Genomic DNA, 17,169 nt, shown 5'->3' on the forward strand with positions numbered 1-17,169 from the left:
TATTATTCAAAAATAATCCTAGAATTTTCTATAATGCACCATTTTAAAGTAAACAGAATAAGCTTTCTTTTTTATTATATAATATATACTTAAATGTAGAAAAAAAAGTTTTAATGGGAAATTTAAAAAATAATCGTAAAAAATATAAAAACTCATTAAAAATATAAAGTCTTGAAAAAGATAACCTCTTTAAAAGAAGTCGTACAACATTATACAGTAGAACATTTTAAAGATAATTGATTTCTATTCCTCTTACATGTATCATTGCATATGCCTAAAGTTACGTAGAAAAAAGTTACAGAACAATATTTGCGAAATAACAAGGAAAATTGGCCAAAATTGCTGTGAGTGGCGAATTTTGAAAAATCATATTTCGAAAACTGTAAATCCTAATGTCCTCTACCAAACATAATTTTAAAGACAAAATATGTAAGTTTTTTTTCTGTGAAGCAATGTCTATACCTATATCCCCGTGGACAAAAGTTATGGCACAAAAAACAAAATTTCTTTCTTTTGGGTTTCTTTGTGCTTTTTCTTTTGAATATATTTTTGTAAAAAAAAGTATCTTTGACTTTAAAAAGTTATATTTAGATAGGAAATTTAACCAAAAACAATTTTTATGTAGATGTGTTTGTACCAAAAGTGCATAGAACTCACCCTAATGTAACCTGTGCCCAGGTACTAATTCACCCATTTCTCAAGAACGCACCCCTTTAAATGGTAGCACTCCGCGGTTTTTTCATATATAGAGATTCATTAACCATATGAAATAATAAAACCCCGTTAACGTTGTAGTTCCTTTCTCTAGTACATAATCAATAGCCTACAAAGAAACTAACTTTATATATTGGCGTTTTTAGAAGTTTTTTACCATCATTATTCCCTTAGGGTCTTTGTCGACGAAAAATCCATTCGATCAACGTTCGTCGACGAATTGTACATTCGATGAATTGTGCATTCTATTCGACCAACTGTTTGTCGACCAAATGTTGTCGACTAATTTTCCGTCGACGAAGTGTTCTCGACCAACTTTCCAACGCCGATCCCAAACATAGCCCCAAACGGACTGCATTAAAAACCTTTGTGATCACTCCTGTCTTTTATGAATTGAACAAACCTGATGTGATTTGATTGTATAAAACTAATCAAAAACTCAACTGTTAGAATATGAGTTAATATAGTTATTAAAATTGATTATTATTTTTTCAGGTGCATACGGATTTCCCACATATATTCATGAAGATATAATTGAAAATTTTAAACTCCTTAAAGAAGATTTGTACTATGAACAACTTGTAGTTATCGTAAGGAAAAGTTCGGTATTAATCCCTGTTTTAAACAAATACCTCTCAACTGTTTACGAAACAGGTCTTATTGCCTATTGGCAAAGTGAGGTTTGTATAAGATGTAAAGTAAAACAATATTTTCAATTACTTCTTAGTCCTCTCTGGCATAACTATTGCAAATGCTTGCCTGTCTTGGTTTCTACCAATTATCAGCTTTAATAATAGGAATCAACCACAATAAACTTCGCAGTGCAAAAATAGACAAGAACTGGAGAGCAACTTAACTGATGAAAGTCTTAAAAGAAGAAGAATAAATATAAGGGAAGAAGATAAACCATTCGGAAAGAGTAGAAGAACAGCAGGAACACCACAAAAAGAGTTTATTACAAGAAAAATAGATACAAAACTAGAACTTACAGGGCACAAAAATAGAAATGAGCGATATAAAAAATGATGTGACGAAAATTCGAGAGGAACAAAAAGAAATCAAAGAAATACTAAATGCGCAAACATTACAGAAAAACTACGAAATATGACAAAAATAAAACCAAGAAATTCAACAATAATTATTATTAAATGATATATATAATATATACAGTGATGAGCGCACTAATAACCGGCAAAATATCTGAAAAGATGGAAAACATAATACATAAAACATAATACAAAAAGAGATGAAACTAGTGGAGGTGGAAATTATCGTTATAAACGTCTAAAATATCATTTAGTTACATAGTTTTCCACCTTTAGACGTATCAGAGGAGTATGACAACTGTCACTGTGACAGTATAATTTTATAAAATACTCCTGTCACAGACGTCTAAAGGTGGGAAACTATGTAATGCCATGTTAATTAATACGTTTATAACGATAATTTCCACCTCCACTAGTTTCATCTCTTTTTGTTTCGCAATGTAGTATGCTTTCCATCTTTTGAGCTATTTTGCCGGTTATTAGCGTGCTCATCACTGTATAATTCTGATCTATAATAAACTGGGATAGCTGGAAAAACAAAAAAGAGACAATAATATCGTCATGACAAACCTAGCAATTGGCACAATAGACACAAACATAATAGACCGTACATGATAAAGTTCGTTGAGATCAGGTTGTTAAGGAGCTTTTACAAATGTAAAGATACAGGGTGTTCCATTAAAAATAAAGCTTATGGACTATGCTAGGCTTACTTAAATCATGGCCAGAAATTTTTTTTTTCTACAACCACTATTCAAAGTGCACTTTTCTGCACGGTTTTATCTTAGCAAACTTGATATTTTCTCACAGTATAAGATATTTGACATTAGTGTGCAGAAAAGTGACGTTTCTGTGCCGCAAAGTGACGTTTCTGTGCCGCAAAGTTCTTTTCTGCACAGTTGACTACCTCATTCTGAGTAACGTTATATTCTGTTTACATCCGTGGACTACCGCATTCTGAGTAACGTTATATTCTGTTTACATCCGTGATTAAACTTTAGACAAATATATAACCTATAAGACAATTATTATATTTAACTATAGCATAGAAACTAAATTATGGATGTTACAACTGTTTTATTTTACAATTTTATTCTTATTAAACATTTTATAATTATCAAATAACCAATAAGGATTTAGCAACCTGTGCAAGAGACGTCGAATGAAGTAGGTTTTGTGTAAATCCGTGACTGCATAAATATAATGTCAATAATGTGTAATAATTGTTTAAATTTAAACAAATTAAGGCAGTGCACTAATTTTTTAACTGATTTCTGTGCAATTTATTTAGGTATAAGGAATTTAAATTGATTAGTAGGTATTAATTAAATACAGTTTAAAATTTATCACATAGGTACCTATTATAATTAATCGTCGTTTGGAAATTGTGATTTTTATTTTTAGGAAAAACTGTGCTTGTAGAAAAAGTATAGTGTGAAACACGTGCAGAAAGATAATTTCTCACTCGTTTGAATTGCGGCACTCGCTTGCGCTCGTACCGCAACTTTTCAAACTCGTGAGAAATTAGTATCTTTCTGCACTTGTTGCACAATATACTATTTTCTACGAGCGTGCATAAATGTCTACTTTCACGCACGGGTTTTAATTTAGAAAGTTTTACTTTTCCGCACGCGTTTTACTTTTCCGCACGTGTTTTACTTTTCCGCACGCGTTTAGATATTTTAATATGGCCTTAAAATAATTGGAATACATGCAATAAACTAATATTTAGATATTTTTTACTATTTCATTTCAAATGTATTTTATTATGTTCCTGTTTTAATGAAATTAACGCGACAATTCGATGAAATAAAATTATTTTGACATAATATTCGAAAGTCAAATCGGTAGACATTAACAGTGGTTTTTAATCATCGTCATGGAAACCAAGATTGTCGTCATGCTAACTAATTATATTGAAAGTTTGGTTTTGACAACCTTGTCAAAGAATTAATTTGTGTATGTATTTTCATATTAATTAAATTAATTGATTAAGATTTGGTCATTTTTTAAAGACTCGTAGAAAAAATATTGTTCCTAACTCTTGCAGAAAGTCTCTTTTCCGCACTCGACTGCTTGCTGAACTGCCGCTTCGCATCGTTCGGCAAACTTCAGTCGCGTGCGGAAAAGTATGAGTTTCTGCACTTGTTAGGAAAATAACTATATTGCCTAAGTGGTTTCTCCACTGTATATAAAATACAAGTAGTAATTCTTTTACTTTCATTATTTTTCTTTTAGGCAGTTCTTCTATTTGGAAATACACATATGTCAAGAGCTGTACAAAGCAACACACGAACTAGTACTATAGGTAAATTAAAATGGACTCACGTCGAAGGAGCATTTGGTGTATTAATATTTGGACAATTAATAGGTTTTCTAGTGTTTATATTTGAACTTGGAGCTGCTTGGTATAAAATCAGCAAAAGACCTAATCAAAATCGTATTAGAGAAACGTACCCAGATGATTTATTAGATGCAAAAGTTAGAAAACTACAGTAATATATTTAAAATGTTACATAGTAGTAATAACGAGCACTTGTTAGAAATATTATAGATATACCAATAAAGCAGCATTGAAAATATCGCTAACTTCGTTTTTTTTTATCTAACAAAAAATATTTAAAAAGTTTTGCTGAATTGATAAAACAAGTTTTAAAAAATATTATTTGGGTTATATTATTTCGGGATATGCTCGATCTATCTATGCTATCAATTATCAATATATGCTATCAAAATATCAAACAAGAAAAATCAATTTTGTTCTTTTTTCTCTTTATAAGCAATCCTGGCGATATCAATCATAGTCTCACATTGACTTTATAAATTCTTGACTTCATCTCAGTGTTAATATGTCGGTTTCACCATTTGTGTTATTAAGGCATTCTGTCAGTCTATTTGCTTTTTGTTCTTGATCTCTCATTTCTTTGTTCAGATCTCCATAGCTGGGCAGTGTAATTCCAAAGTATTTTATTTCCATTACTTGTTCAATACTGATGCCATCAATTTCTATTTTACATCTGATTGGTTCTTTGCTGATTACTATTGTTTTTGGATTAGGTGAATTTTGGATTAGGTGATAGAAATCAAAGAGGAGATAGGTTGATACAATTCTGCCAAGATAATAATATGATTGTTACAAACACGTTCTTTGAATTACCTAATAGACGTTTGTACACGTGGAAATCGCCAAGAGATAATGAACATCAGATAATGAGAAATCAAATAGATTATATCATGATCAAAGAAAGGTATCGGAATAGTATTACAGCAGTCAAAACACAACCTGGAGCAGATATATCATCTAATCATAATCTCTTAGTAGCTCACATGAAAATTAAAATGAAAAGAATAGAGAAAACAGCAAAAGAAGAAAGAACTGATATAAGTGCACTAAGAAACCCAGAAATCAGAGAAAATATCAAAGAAAGAATTAACGAACGTCTAAACACCGTACAGATTGAGGGGGAATACAGTGAAGAAAATATCAACAAAAACTGGGAAGAAATAAAGGCTCACTTAATAGAACCTTCAAAAAAGTATCTACGCAAACCCAAAGGCAAGAAAAAAGATTGGATGACAGACGAAATACTAAACTTAATGAACAAAAGAAGAGCATATAAGGATAAAAATAAATCGTTATATGTACCAGCAAACACAAAACGAAATACGGCGACAAGTTCGCATAGCAAAAGAAAATTGGTTAAAAGAAAAATGTGATGAAATAGAAACGCTACAACATAAACATGACAGCTTTAATGTACACAGGAAAATAAAAGAATTAACTCGAAAACCAGAATACAAACAAAATATACTAGTTGATGAAAAGGGAGACATAGTAATGGATACAGAAAACAAATTGTTGGTATGGACAAACTATATATAACAGCTGTTTAACGACAACCGAGGCACAATAGATAACGAATATTTCGTTGAAGAGACTGGACCAGAAATAACAGAAAGTGAAGTAAAACACAGCATTAAAGAACTGAAAACTGGGAAAGCTGTAGGACCGGACAAAATACCGACAGAAATATTGCAACTTATAGCCGACTGCAATATACATGTAATTATCGAATTATTTAATATCATATACAGAACAGGTATATTACCTAAAGAATGGCTTCCATCAACATTCGTGACTACCGAAAAAGAGAAACGCCAGACAATGTTGCGAACACCGTACCATCAGTCTAATGTGCCACATACTCAAAGTATTTCTAAAGATTATTCATCGTAGAATATACAAAAAGTTAGAACAAGACATTGGACAAACTCAGTTCGGATTTAGAAATGTTCAAGGAACCAGAGAAGCATTATTTGCAGTAAATGTGCTAATACAGAGATGTTTAGATGTAAACCAGGACATCTATGTCTGCTTCCTAGATTATAACAAGGCATTCGATACGGTGAAACATAATCCGTTAATAAAACTACTAAGAACAAAGAACATCAACACACACGAAATATAAGAATAATAAATAATCTGTATTATGAACAAGAAGCTGTCATAAGAATAAATAATTTAGACACCAATAAAATAAAAATCAAAAGAGGCGTTAGACAGGGCTGTGTCTTGTCGCCATCACTGTTAAATGCATACTCAGAAGAAATATTCAAAAAAGCATTAGAAGATGAAGTAGCAGGCATAAAAATGAATGGCCTACCCATATGTGAAATTAGATACGCCGATGACACAATACTAATAGCAGAAACTATTACAGATCTACAAAGAATTTTAAATAAGCTTGTTGCAACAAGTGAAGAATTTGGTCTGTCACTAAACATAAAGAAAACGAAATTCATGGTTATATCAAAGAAAAATATTAGAAACATCAATCTACACGTAAATAATAAGACGATAGAACGAGTTCGGAATTATAACTATTTAGGGACGAACATTAGTGAAACAAACGATTATACCAAAGAAATCCTAATTAGAATAGAAAAGGCTAGAAGTGCATTCACTAATATGAAACAAATATTGTGTAGTAGAGACCTCAGCCTAGATCTTAGAAAGCGAGTACTAAAATGTTATGTATTTTCTGTTCTTTTGTATGGTGTGGAGACATGGACTCTCAATAAACAATGTCTCAATAGATTGGAAGCATTTGAGATGTGGACGTATCGAAGAATGCTGAGAATCTCCTGGACAGACAGAATAACCAATGAGGAAGTACTAAGGAGAATACAGAACAGCAGGGAGATACTGGATTCCATCAAAATAAGAAAACTTCAATACTTGGGTAATATAACACGTGGTGACAGATATGAACTCCTAAAATTAATTATGCAGGGAAAGATTCAAGGAAGGCATAGGTAGGAGAAAAATATCCTGGCTGAGAAATCTTAGAGAATGGTTTGGATGCAGCTCCAATGAACTCTTTCGGGATGTAGTGTCGAAAGTAAGAGTAGCAATGATGATTGCCAACCTTCGTCGCGGAGATGGCACGTAAAGAAGAAGAAGAAGGTTTTAGTTCTTTTAGATGAAGTTGTCATATTAAATTTTCTTGCTCTTAAGTTAAATCTGTGGACTAATCTTGGCAGACTATTTTCATCTTGGGCTATCAATACTGCGTCCGCGTAACATTATTTTTACGTCTTTGTTTCCCATTCTACATCCTCTTCCTTTGTTGACACTGTTGATGATATTATTCGTCATTAAATTAAAGAGCATAACGCTCAATGAGTTCCCCTGTTTTATTTCGCTGTCTATGTCTATAGGTTCTGTAAGTTGTCCATGTATTCTAGACTTCCACTTTTTTGGTTTTGTAGATGTTTTCAATAATTTTGATGATATTTAGGGGAACTTCTCTATTGTAAAGAAGATGGATTAGGTACATATTTGAGTCTTACTTTGTCAAATGTCTTCCTTAAGTCAATCAGACACAGAAATCCTGGTGTATTATACCCTAGTGGTATCTCAGTAATTTTCTCTATGACGAATATTGCATCTGTGCATTATCTTATAGTACAAACAGTGGCGTATCTAGCATGGGTGACACCCGGGGCGGTAATCGATGGTGTCATCCAAAATCCTAAAAGTAAAGATTGTGAAAATTAACCAAAATCCGATAAACGTATGTTTTGAATTCCTCTTCATGTGCCTAGTAAGTTGCAGAAGTTGGCTGTCATCATAGCAATTTTAATTTTGTTTGCGGCGTTTCTAAATAACTCAATCGATGGTAGTCCAAACCATCGGTTTTAGTTTTGAAGCCATGAGTGTCTTCTTCTTCCGGGTCCGCGTTTGCTCTCTATTTTACCCTGTATTACCAGTTCGAGTATACAATATTATCATGTCTCATAATATGACCGAGGTATTCAAGTGTCCGTTTTTTAATTGTGAATATTTTGAATAACAAAAAAAAATAAGAATTATAGTTAATGAAATTTCAACGAGGTTATAGCCTTGTTTGCGTTATTGTTGCTCTCAAGTAATTCTTGATTAGTTTCTATCTAAACTTCTCTCACATATTCGCAACCGATACAAAAATGGTCATAAACAATTTTAATGCGACCGTTAAGTATGGGAGGGATTCCATGAAATCCCATTCCACAATGAATTTTAAAAAGTCTATACCTAACCAGTTAGAGGCTGTAATATTGGCCGCTTGTAAATGTCTTCTAAACCTTGGTATTTCTAGCATGTCTGCTTCTAATACTTCTTGAAGGGACTTTGGTTTCAAGTTCAACATTGGATAGGTGAAAACATTCCAACACATTCTTTTGAAGTTCGGCTTGAAGTGTTGGCCACGCACCGAATCGGCATAGAGCGATCGGCTCGGACCGGTCGGCTCGGAACGCTACGATCGGCGGACTGTACCCGCGCACTGACTCGGTCACTTCGGCGGCCTCGGCATCGGCAGTTTCGCAATTTTGCACGGCGACGGCAGTATCGTGTCAGCAACAGTGTGGTATAGATTGCAGTCTTCTTAAAAATGGATTATTGTTCATCAGATTCTGAAGAAGATATTATGATTGCCTTGGCGTGCGATGAATTACAAAAACGAGAACCAAGATATTGGATTCACGATATTAATTTAAAGCGGGAAACTTATGGAGAGTTTTACCATTTGTTTGCCGACCTACTAGCAGATGACGAAAAGTTTTTTAAATATTTTCGAATGTCAAGTGCCAAATTTTATGAACTCATTGAGTTATTACCCCTTAAAAAGCGGAACACAAATGATCGAAAAGCTATATCTCCTGAAGAAAGGCTAGCGGTCACTCTAAAGTAAGTAGCACTACATAGGAGCCTTAAAAATGTCACTTTAAAGCACTGGGTGCTTTAAAAATTTTAAGGCACTGAAGTGAAAATAGGTCTGGATCCCGCGTATGAAAAAAAAGTTGATCAATAGCAAGCTGAAAATTTGTTAATAGCTTAAGGGTGTCTAGTCGGACAAACTTTGATATATGAGAACACTGGAAGAGGGCAGTTTTAATTGTGGAATAGGTTAAAAATTTGGAACGGTCAGACCACGAAAACGGCCCATTTATTTTGTCCGACAGAACAGATTAAACTCTCCGAACAGAGATTAAATTCTCATACAAAAATCAGACTGCTATTTATCATCAAATGCGCGTTTTAATGAGTGGAACATGTAGAATATGTCAAATGACAGGAAATATGACAGGTGATAAATAGCCGTCTGATTTTTGCATGAGAGTTTATTCTCTGTTCGGAGAGTTTAAGTCTGTTCTGTCGAACAAAATAAATGTGCCGTTTTCGTGGTCTGACCGTTCCAAATTTTTAACCTGTTCCACAATTAAAACTGCCCCTGTTCCAGTGTTCCCATATATCAAAGTGTATCCGACTAGACACCCTTAAGCTATTAACAAATTTTCAGCTTGCTATTAATCAACTTTTTTTTCATACGCGGGATCCAGACCTAAAAGTGAAATGTCAAATTTCGCTCATTCTGCAAACCTTCACGTGTGCCTTAAAATTTTACTTTTAACACTTATATCACAAATTACTATTAAATTTAAAATAATATTAGGATAAATATGTGGTGAAATTAATATTTATTACTTATCGGAGAGTCCTGTTTTTTCGCTATCTCACCCCAAGCGTTTTCTTTTCTATTGCTGTCATGATAATATCTATTTTGGGGATCATATAACATTACATATTCCCACACTTTCTATTTAGAAGTACGTCAGCCATAGGCGTTTCTTAAAAATTATACACGTGTTTCTCGCAATGCATAAAATACTACATACCTACTACTAAAAACATAAACAACGGTGCCAACGGCACCGGACCATTCGGCGGATTTTGCCTCTGCTACCATTCTCCGCCGAAGCCGAAGCGATCTGACCGTTCCGAGTCGAACGTTCGTAAGCGGTGCGCGGTGGCTCATTTATTTCCATGTATAGCAAAATCTGCCGCTTGCACTTAGCCGAGCCGATCGCTCTATGCCGATTCGGTGCGTGTGAACCTTAAGTCCTGTATCGGTAGTTAACTTACCCTCCATTCGTTTTTGACGTCGAATTCGTTTGTCGGTAGGAATGTTTTCGTCCTCATATCTTCTCGTGGCAAAATCTATTGCTTCATCCATAATATGACCACTCTTCTTTTAATATAAAGACGAAGTGCTCCTATTTTGGTCGCTGATTAGAAGAAAACTTAAAAATTGCCTCTAGAATTCTGAAAAATGTTACACAAGATGTATTTTGTGCAAAAGAGTGTTGGCCTCGTAAATTAATTAAATCATCAATACCTACATCCAATAAAGAGAGCCTTTTTGTTTTTTGCTTTAATAAGAGATTGTATTCATCCATGTACGCTGCTCATAACAGCTGCATTATTGTATCCCTGTGAACGGTACTTCATAATTATCTTAATCGCCAATTTCAAGCTTCTTGATAATTTCGTTACTTAGATCAACTGCTTTTAATTAATAATTGTATTTTGATTGTTAAAGTGAGTAAAGTTACAAATTAACGATTCATTCTTTTGTGATCGGTTCTCTCGGGTGTCACCCTCGAATGGGTGGCACCCGGGGTGGACCGCCCTCTCCATTCCACCCTACCTAAGCCAATGAGTACAAAGACCCTGTTGTTCATCTACTAAACTTATTCTCTGATCATTAGTTCTTATAAAATTTTAGTTGTAAGTTTTAGGTTAGTATTGAACAAGTTGATACCTCTGTAGTTTTCTGGCTGTTTTATCTCCTTTTTTGAATAGTAGAATTAGTTATCTCTCTCCATTCTTCTGGTATTTTATTGTGTTGTATAACGTTGTTAATTGTTCTGTCATTGTATTTTCGCTCCACAATATTTCAGTAATTTGTTTGGCATTTCAGCTTTTACTGCAGCTCTTTTATTCTTCAGCTTTTGGAGTATGCAATCGTAAACAAATTACTACCTCAAAACACAAAATTTAAATGTGGCCTAAATTTTTTACCCGCCGATGTCAAATATGTGAAATAAGAAAGAATTTGTAATGATACGCAGCGAGCACATCGACAGATCGGACCGTGGGAGTTCTACCGTCCGCGCAACACTACACCCCACTCATTTCCACTTCTCCAAAATCAGCCCAGGCAGAGAGCGTACTTAAGGAGGCCACCGAACCGAGCGGAGATTCTTCAGTCTTGTAGCGACAGATCTGGACTCCAACGCCAGCCAAGCGAGATGAACAGGCAGGCCGACCTTAGTAGGGAGGTCACCGTATTGACGTGATTCGCATACTCGTAATTAAACGGTAGCCGTGAAGTGAACGTGCTCCCGATAAATTATTAATATTTTGATCGCGTGACTGTTTGTACCTTACACTGGAGTGAGGTGTAAGGATATTTCGTTTTGTTATTAATTTTATTTTTCTTTTGCAGATATCTATCCAGGGGGAGTCCTCTGCAATGGGACAATATATAGAATTATATTTTATTTTATTTATTTTGATCTGTGTATAAATAGGTGAGAGTTGGACAAAACCGGGTACCACTCCAAAAACCGTCTGTATCTTTGCTATGTGAGAGTAGCAAATGTTTGCTGCAGATTGAAATATTCTCAAATGACTTAAGTTTGATATGCCAATGCCAATTTTTAAGAATATTCTTAAATTTTTATTTTAATGGAAATATTGCAAAATAGCCGGTTTTGTCCAACCGGTATGATAAAACCGTGTAGTAACTTAATTACCATTTAAAAAGAATATATATATATATAGTGGTTTGAAAATATTTGTACAAATATATATATACCGGGTGGTGAATTGGAACACGGGCCATAGGAAACTCAATGTAAAATTCTAGACTGTTGAATTCCTGCTTCCCTAATTATTTTACATCAAAAGTCATAAGAAACTATTTGTAGAGAATTGAAATCTGTATTGAAAACAACTGTTAATATTTTTCTACGAACAATAATTATTCAAAATTTTGTAAAAATATAATACAATTTTCAGAGAAATACGCCAAAGGTTACGCCACACACAGTGCAATAATGTGTAAAAGATTGCATTCGGTGACAATTAATTTATTATATTAACAATTTGAACTGTCAATGTCTTTATTTATTTTATAATTTATTGCTTAAAACACAATAAAGTTGATCAGATACCCTCAGTTAAGGAGAAAGTATTAATAATAAAGACATTTTCTTCAGTCAATAGTGTGCTCACTGTCAGTTAAATAGTAACATATGGCCTAACATGCCCACACATACCTACTGCGGTAAATACATTATATTTTTCAAAATTTTGGAATGTGTTTAAATCGTAGAACAATTGTAACTTCTGTTTTTAATACAGATTTCAATCCTCTACAAATAACTTCTCATGACTTTTGATGTAACATAATTAGTGAAGCAGGAATTCAACAGTTTAAAATTTTACATTGAGTTTCCTATGGCCCGTTTTCCGATTCACCACCCTGTATATATATATATATATATATATATATATATATATATATATATATATATATATATATATATATAGACGTACACACCGGCCATGTGAGTCCCATTTTGCCATATGCTGCGCACCGTCCGAGACCCGTTTTGACCATGCGAGACCCTTCAGCGGGACTCGCGTGGTTTTATCGTGTATATCGGTTGCAGAAGGTCCAATTTATCAAAAAAACTGATCAACAAAAATTTTTTTTTTGGACTCGGAAGTCTGTTTGCTATCGCAATATATATGGAATTTAGTTCATAGAAACGCACCATAGGCGGCGCACAGGTAGACTGTATGTAAGCTGTATGTCCATCCGAGACCCAGATTGATCAAACATTATATGCGAGACCCAAAACCCGGCAACATTGCTTTGTTATAATTTACTAAAGAAATTTCATTTGAACTTTATTTTAGCCAGGGCCGCGATTCCAAAAGAACGACTGTCCTCCGCCATATTTAAAGACGGCGTAAATCGTGTAGCCGAGAAACAGAATCGCGGGACTGATTATATTTTGTCAGCAGGCTACTTTTCACCAGATTATTGATTACGTATTGGTTGTATTCGGTGGGATTTTGTATTGGATTAAAGAAGGGCTCCCGCCATTCTTTAATACCGCTAAGTTGGAAAATAAACGTTTGTGCGATGAAAAAATTTAAAGTTGTATGTATTTTTTAATCCACATTATAAAAAGATAATAAAATACAAGTCCAAAAAAATGTTTTAGGGGTGGACAACCCTTATGATCTAGGGGGATAAAAATCGGTCGAACCGTTTTAGAGGAGTTTGGGAACGTACTTTATGACACAATAATTTTATATAATATAAGATACTATTTAATTAATCATAGTTTTGTTAAAAATCTGATTTGCTAGATTAAATGAATTTTTACCGAAAAATATATATCAAACGAAATCGAATTAAAACACAAATGTTTAGAAACACTTTATTTAATAAAAAGCTTCACAAAAACTACACTAAGAATTGTAAACAAACGTTTTAATTTTTACCCAATCAATTGATTTAAAGTTTTCTCCAGCTTTATTTTTTTTTAAATTCCTGTACGTCTGCTTTTTTCGGAACCCTTTTTTCTTTTATGAATCTTGTAAAGTATTTAAGCATAGTTTGTTTGTCCTTTTCGGTCCATCGGTGCCTTGCAATCGCTAAAAAAAGTTAATACATAAAAATTAATACAAAAAATATGCCCTAAATTAGATAAATAATTTGGAAAGCATTTTTAATTTTAACAAAAACAGGTAATTGTCCTTTTACAAATAAAATTATAATATTAGAGTTTTTTACGAACAAATATTTTTTAAATCCTATTAGGTAATAAATATATTATTAAATTAAAACAATTGTATTACGAGTAGCAGAGTAATAGTTATCTAAAGAAATTACCATTTGAAGTGCTTTCGGTTTTTTCAGTAGTTGGCACCTCCTTTCTTTTTGTAACTAAAGAAATAAAATAATGCATGCATTTTTTCGATATACTCTTATTAAAACTTCTTTACCTTTATTATTTTGCATTGGATGCGTCATTTCATCGGTAAATAACTTTCTTTTACCCTTCGACGAAACTTTTTCTGCAAATTAATAATAATTATTATTTATTTGTTACTTTTAAGTAGAAAACTGCTTTTAAGAGTTAGGAGCTACTCATCTTTTTTTATTTATTTATAACATTTATTATAATGATTTTTTAAGACTTCGTTTATAATAATCTTTTACCTACCATTTTTATTAGTAGTATGGTTTAGTTAGACCCAAACCCAGACATCCAAAGTGAAAGTTATTCTCCAACACCAAATTGTTCTATATGGTCCACATAATGTTCAGAAAAAAGTCACACCATTTTGAGCGTCGGGTTTGGGGGGGAGAGAGGGAAGAAATCTGCAAATTCGTAGTTTTTTATGTTTTTCGTCAATATTTCTAAAACTAAGCGGTTTAGCATGAACAACTCTCTACACAAAATTGTTGTACATTAAATTTGAAATAAAAAAGGCCCTATGCATAACCCTTCTAAAATGAACGGTTCCAAAGTTACAGAGGTAGTATAGTATTATTGGTCCAAAAAAAGGCCTAACTTAGACATCCAAAGTAAAAGTTTTCCTTCAACACCAAATTGTTCTATATGGTCCACATATTGTTCAGTAAAAAGTTACACCATTTTGAGCGTCCGGTTTGGGGGGGAGATGGGGGAGAATTCGATAAATTAGTAGTTTTTTTAAGTTTTTCGTCAATATTTCTAAAACTGTGCTTTAGCGTAAGGAATGTTTTATAGAAAAATGTTCTACATAAAATTTAAAACAAAAAAGGTTCTATACATAATTGTTGTAAAATCAACGGTTCCTGAGTTACGGAGGGTGAAAAGTGGAGGTTTTCGATAGTTTTTATATTTACTGATTTCTCCCCCCTCCCCCTCAAACCCGACGCTCACAATGGTGTGACTTTTTTCTTAACATTATATGGACCATATAGAACAATTTGGTGTTGGAGGATAACTTTCACTTTGGATGTCTGGGTTTTTGGTATAGTTGTATCATAAATATTGCCCAAAAAATATAAAAAGTATCGAAAACCTCGAATTTTCACCCTCCGTAACTCTGGAACCGTTGATTTTATAACAATTATGTATAGAACATTTTTTATTTTAAATTTCATGTAGAACATTTCTGTATATAGTATTGTTTACGCTAAAGCACAGTTTTAGAAATATTGACGAAAACCCTAAAAAAACTACTAATTTACCGGCTTCTCTCCCATCTCCCTCCCAAACCGGACGCTCAAAATGGTGTAACTTTTTACTGAACAATATGTGGACCATATAGAACATTTTGGTGTTGGAGGAAAACTTTTACTTTGGATGTTTGGGTTAGGCCTTTTTTGGACCAGTTATACTATACTACCTCCGTAACTTTGGAACCATTCATTTTAGAAAGATTATGCATAGAGCCTTTTTTATTTCAAATTTAATTTAGAACAATTTTGTATAGAAGGTTGTTCATGCTAAACCGCATAGTTTTTGAAATATTTTCGAAAAATTTAAAAAACTACGAATTTACCGATTTCTCCCCCCTCTCCCCCCCAAACCCGACGCTCAAAATGGTGTGATTTTTTTCTGGACATTGTGTGGACCATATAGAACAATTTGGTGTTGAAGGATAACTTTCACTTTGGATGTCTGGGTTATGTAATCTTTTGGATCAACTATACTATACTTGTTCAATCTTTTCGTCAGTTACATCGCTAAAATTACTTTTAGGACTCCAAGAATGAGTAGGCTCTGTTAATTCTAAAAAATGGATTATTAAACTTTTAGGCAATTACCAATGCGAGTACACTAATCCTACCTTTTTCATTTATTTCATTTACTTCTGTTTCTATGTTTTCAATTTCCAAGTAGTCATTTTCTTCTATATTGATATCGTCTAAGCTCTTTCCTTTGTAAATATTAACATCACCTTTATTTAAAGCAATCATTAGTTTGGCTATTTTTGCAGTCTGGTATAGATCTTGAGGAAGTCTAAAAAAATATTACAACTATTAATTATGCTAATATAATAATAAACCATTTTAACAAGATTGGCTTACCTATACCATTCTTCATGGGTTTTCTTTGTATGACCCATAAAAGTGGCTAATTGTTCCATGTCAGTATTATTAATGTCCATAATCTGTAAAATTGTTGCAGTCTGTTTTCGAAATTTGGTAGAAGTTAGAGAGTTGGGATCCTTTGCCCCACAGTTTTTTGCAAATTGTTTAATTACACTTATTCCATGAAACCAACCTTTCGACGAATTGGGATTTGCAAATATGTATTTATTATCTTCTGGAATTAATTTTATTTTTTCCCTTATTTTAATCATCAGCTCAATTTTCTCGTTTAAAAAAGGAGAAATTAAAATAGCTACAGGTTTGCTACCTTTTCCACCTGTAATAATTCTTCTAAAGTTTCTACACAATAGTTTTTCTGAAACAGTTAAACTTTCAGCAATTTCTTTTTGAACACTGGGGTCCGCAAATGATCTTTTGTAAGTAGAAATTTCAAGGTATTGAATCTCACCGATGCGTTTTCTATTTAGTATTAAAAGAAGGGCCATTATTCCTTTTGCTAAGGTTTTATATAAAGGAAGTAAATTATTTTTGTCATTTTATTTCCCCTCCTTTTCTAAAAGTTTGTTTAATTTTTTGTCACTTGTCACCGGCAGTATTTGGAGTTTTTCCCATTGCCGTTCTTTCATTGTTTTAAGGGCCAATGAAGAAATTTCATTGGCCCAACTGGTCTCTAATAATGTTTTAAATCTCGAATGCTTTTTTTCCTCATTAGGGTTTTTAAAGGTAAAGAGTGGGGATTTTTTTAAAATCATTCGATTAATTATGTCGCATACTTGTTTTAAAGTGGTACCCATATGAAGTGCTAATGAAGAAGATTTAAAGCTTTTATCGGCATTGCTAAATCCCGAAATTACTTTTGTGGCTGTAACTAAATCGTCAAATAATTCTGGTTT

At 33.2% G+C, this 17,169-nt stretch overlaps 2 protein-coding genes across 3 annotated transcripts in view; one reads left to right on the forward strand and one right to left on the reverse strand.

Moving 5' to 3' along the window:
• Positions 1-4,344, forward strand: part of LOC114324952 (uncharacterized) — a 62,648-nt gene extending 58,304 nt beyond the window's left edge. Inside the window, exons 7-8 of the mRNA XM_050659907.1 lie at positions 1,210-1,394; positions 3,999-4,344. Coding sequence (XP_050515864.1) covers positions 1,210-1,394; positions 3,999-4,259 — 446 coding nt within the window. The 3' untranslated portion in view covers positions 4,260-4,344. The remainder of the gene's footprint in view (positions 1-1,209; positions 1,395-3,998) is intronic.
• Positions 4,345-13,590: 9,246 nt separating this feature from the next.
• LOC126887959 (uncharacterized) lies at positions 13,591-16,867 on the reverse strand. Of its 2 annotated transcripts, XM_050655935.1 has the most exons (5): positions 16,253-16,864; positions 16,012-16,184; positions 14,173-14,244; positions 14,060-14,113; positions 13,591-13,821 (listed from the first exon to the last, which is right to left on the reverse strand). In XM_050655935.1, the coding sequence occupies exons 1-5, from the start codon at positions 16,759-16,761 to the stop codon at positions 13,700-13,702; spliced, it is 930 nt and encodes a 309-aa protein (XP_050511892.1). In that variant the 5' UTR covers positions 16,762-16,864; the 3' UTR covers positions 13,591-13,699. The 2 variants fall into 2 exon arrangements, with proteins under 2 accessions (XP_050511892.1, XP_050511931.1); XM_050655974.1 differs by lacking the exons at positions 13,591-13,821; positions 14,060-14,113; positions 14,173-14,244 and adding an exon at positions 15,765-15,953 and having other exon boundaries at positions 16,253-16,867.
• Between the last annotated feature and the right edge of the window lie 302 nt (positions 16,868-17,169).

Source organism: Diabrotica virgifera, chromosome 1 (genome assembly GCF_917563875.1).
Source record: "Diabrotica virgifera virgifera chromosome 1, PGI_DIABVI_V3a".
In the NCBI taxonomy this organism is placed as follows: domain Eukaryota; kingdom Metazoa; phylum Arthropoda; class Insecta; order Coleoptera; family Chrysomelidae; genus Diabrotica; species Diabrotica virgifera.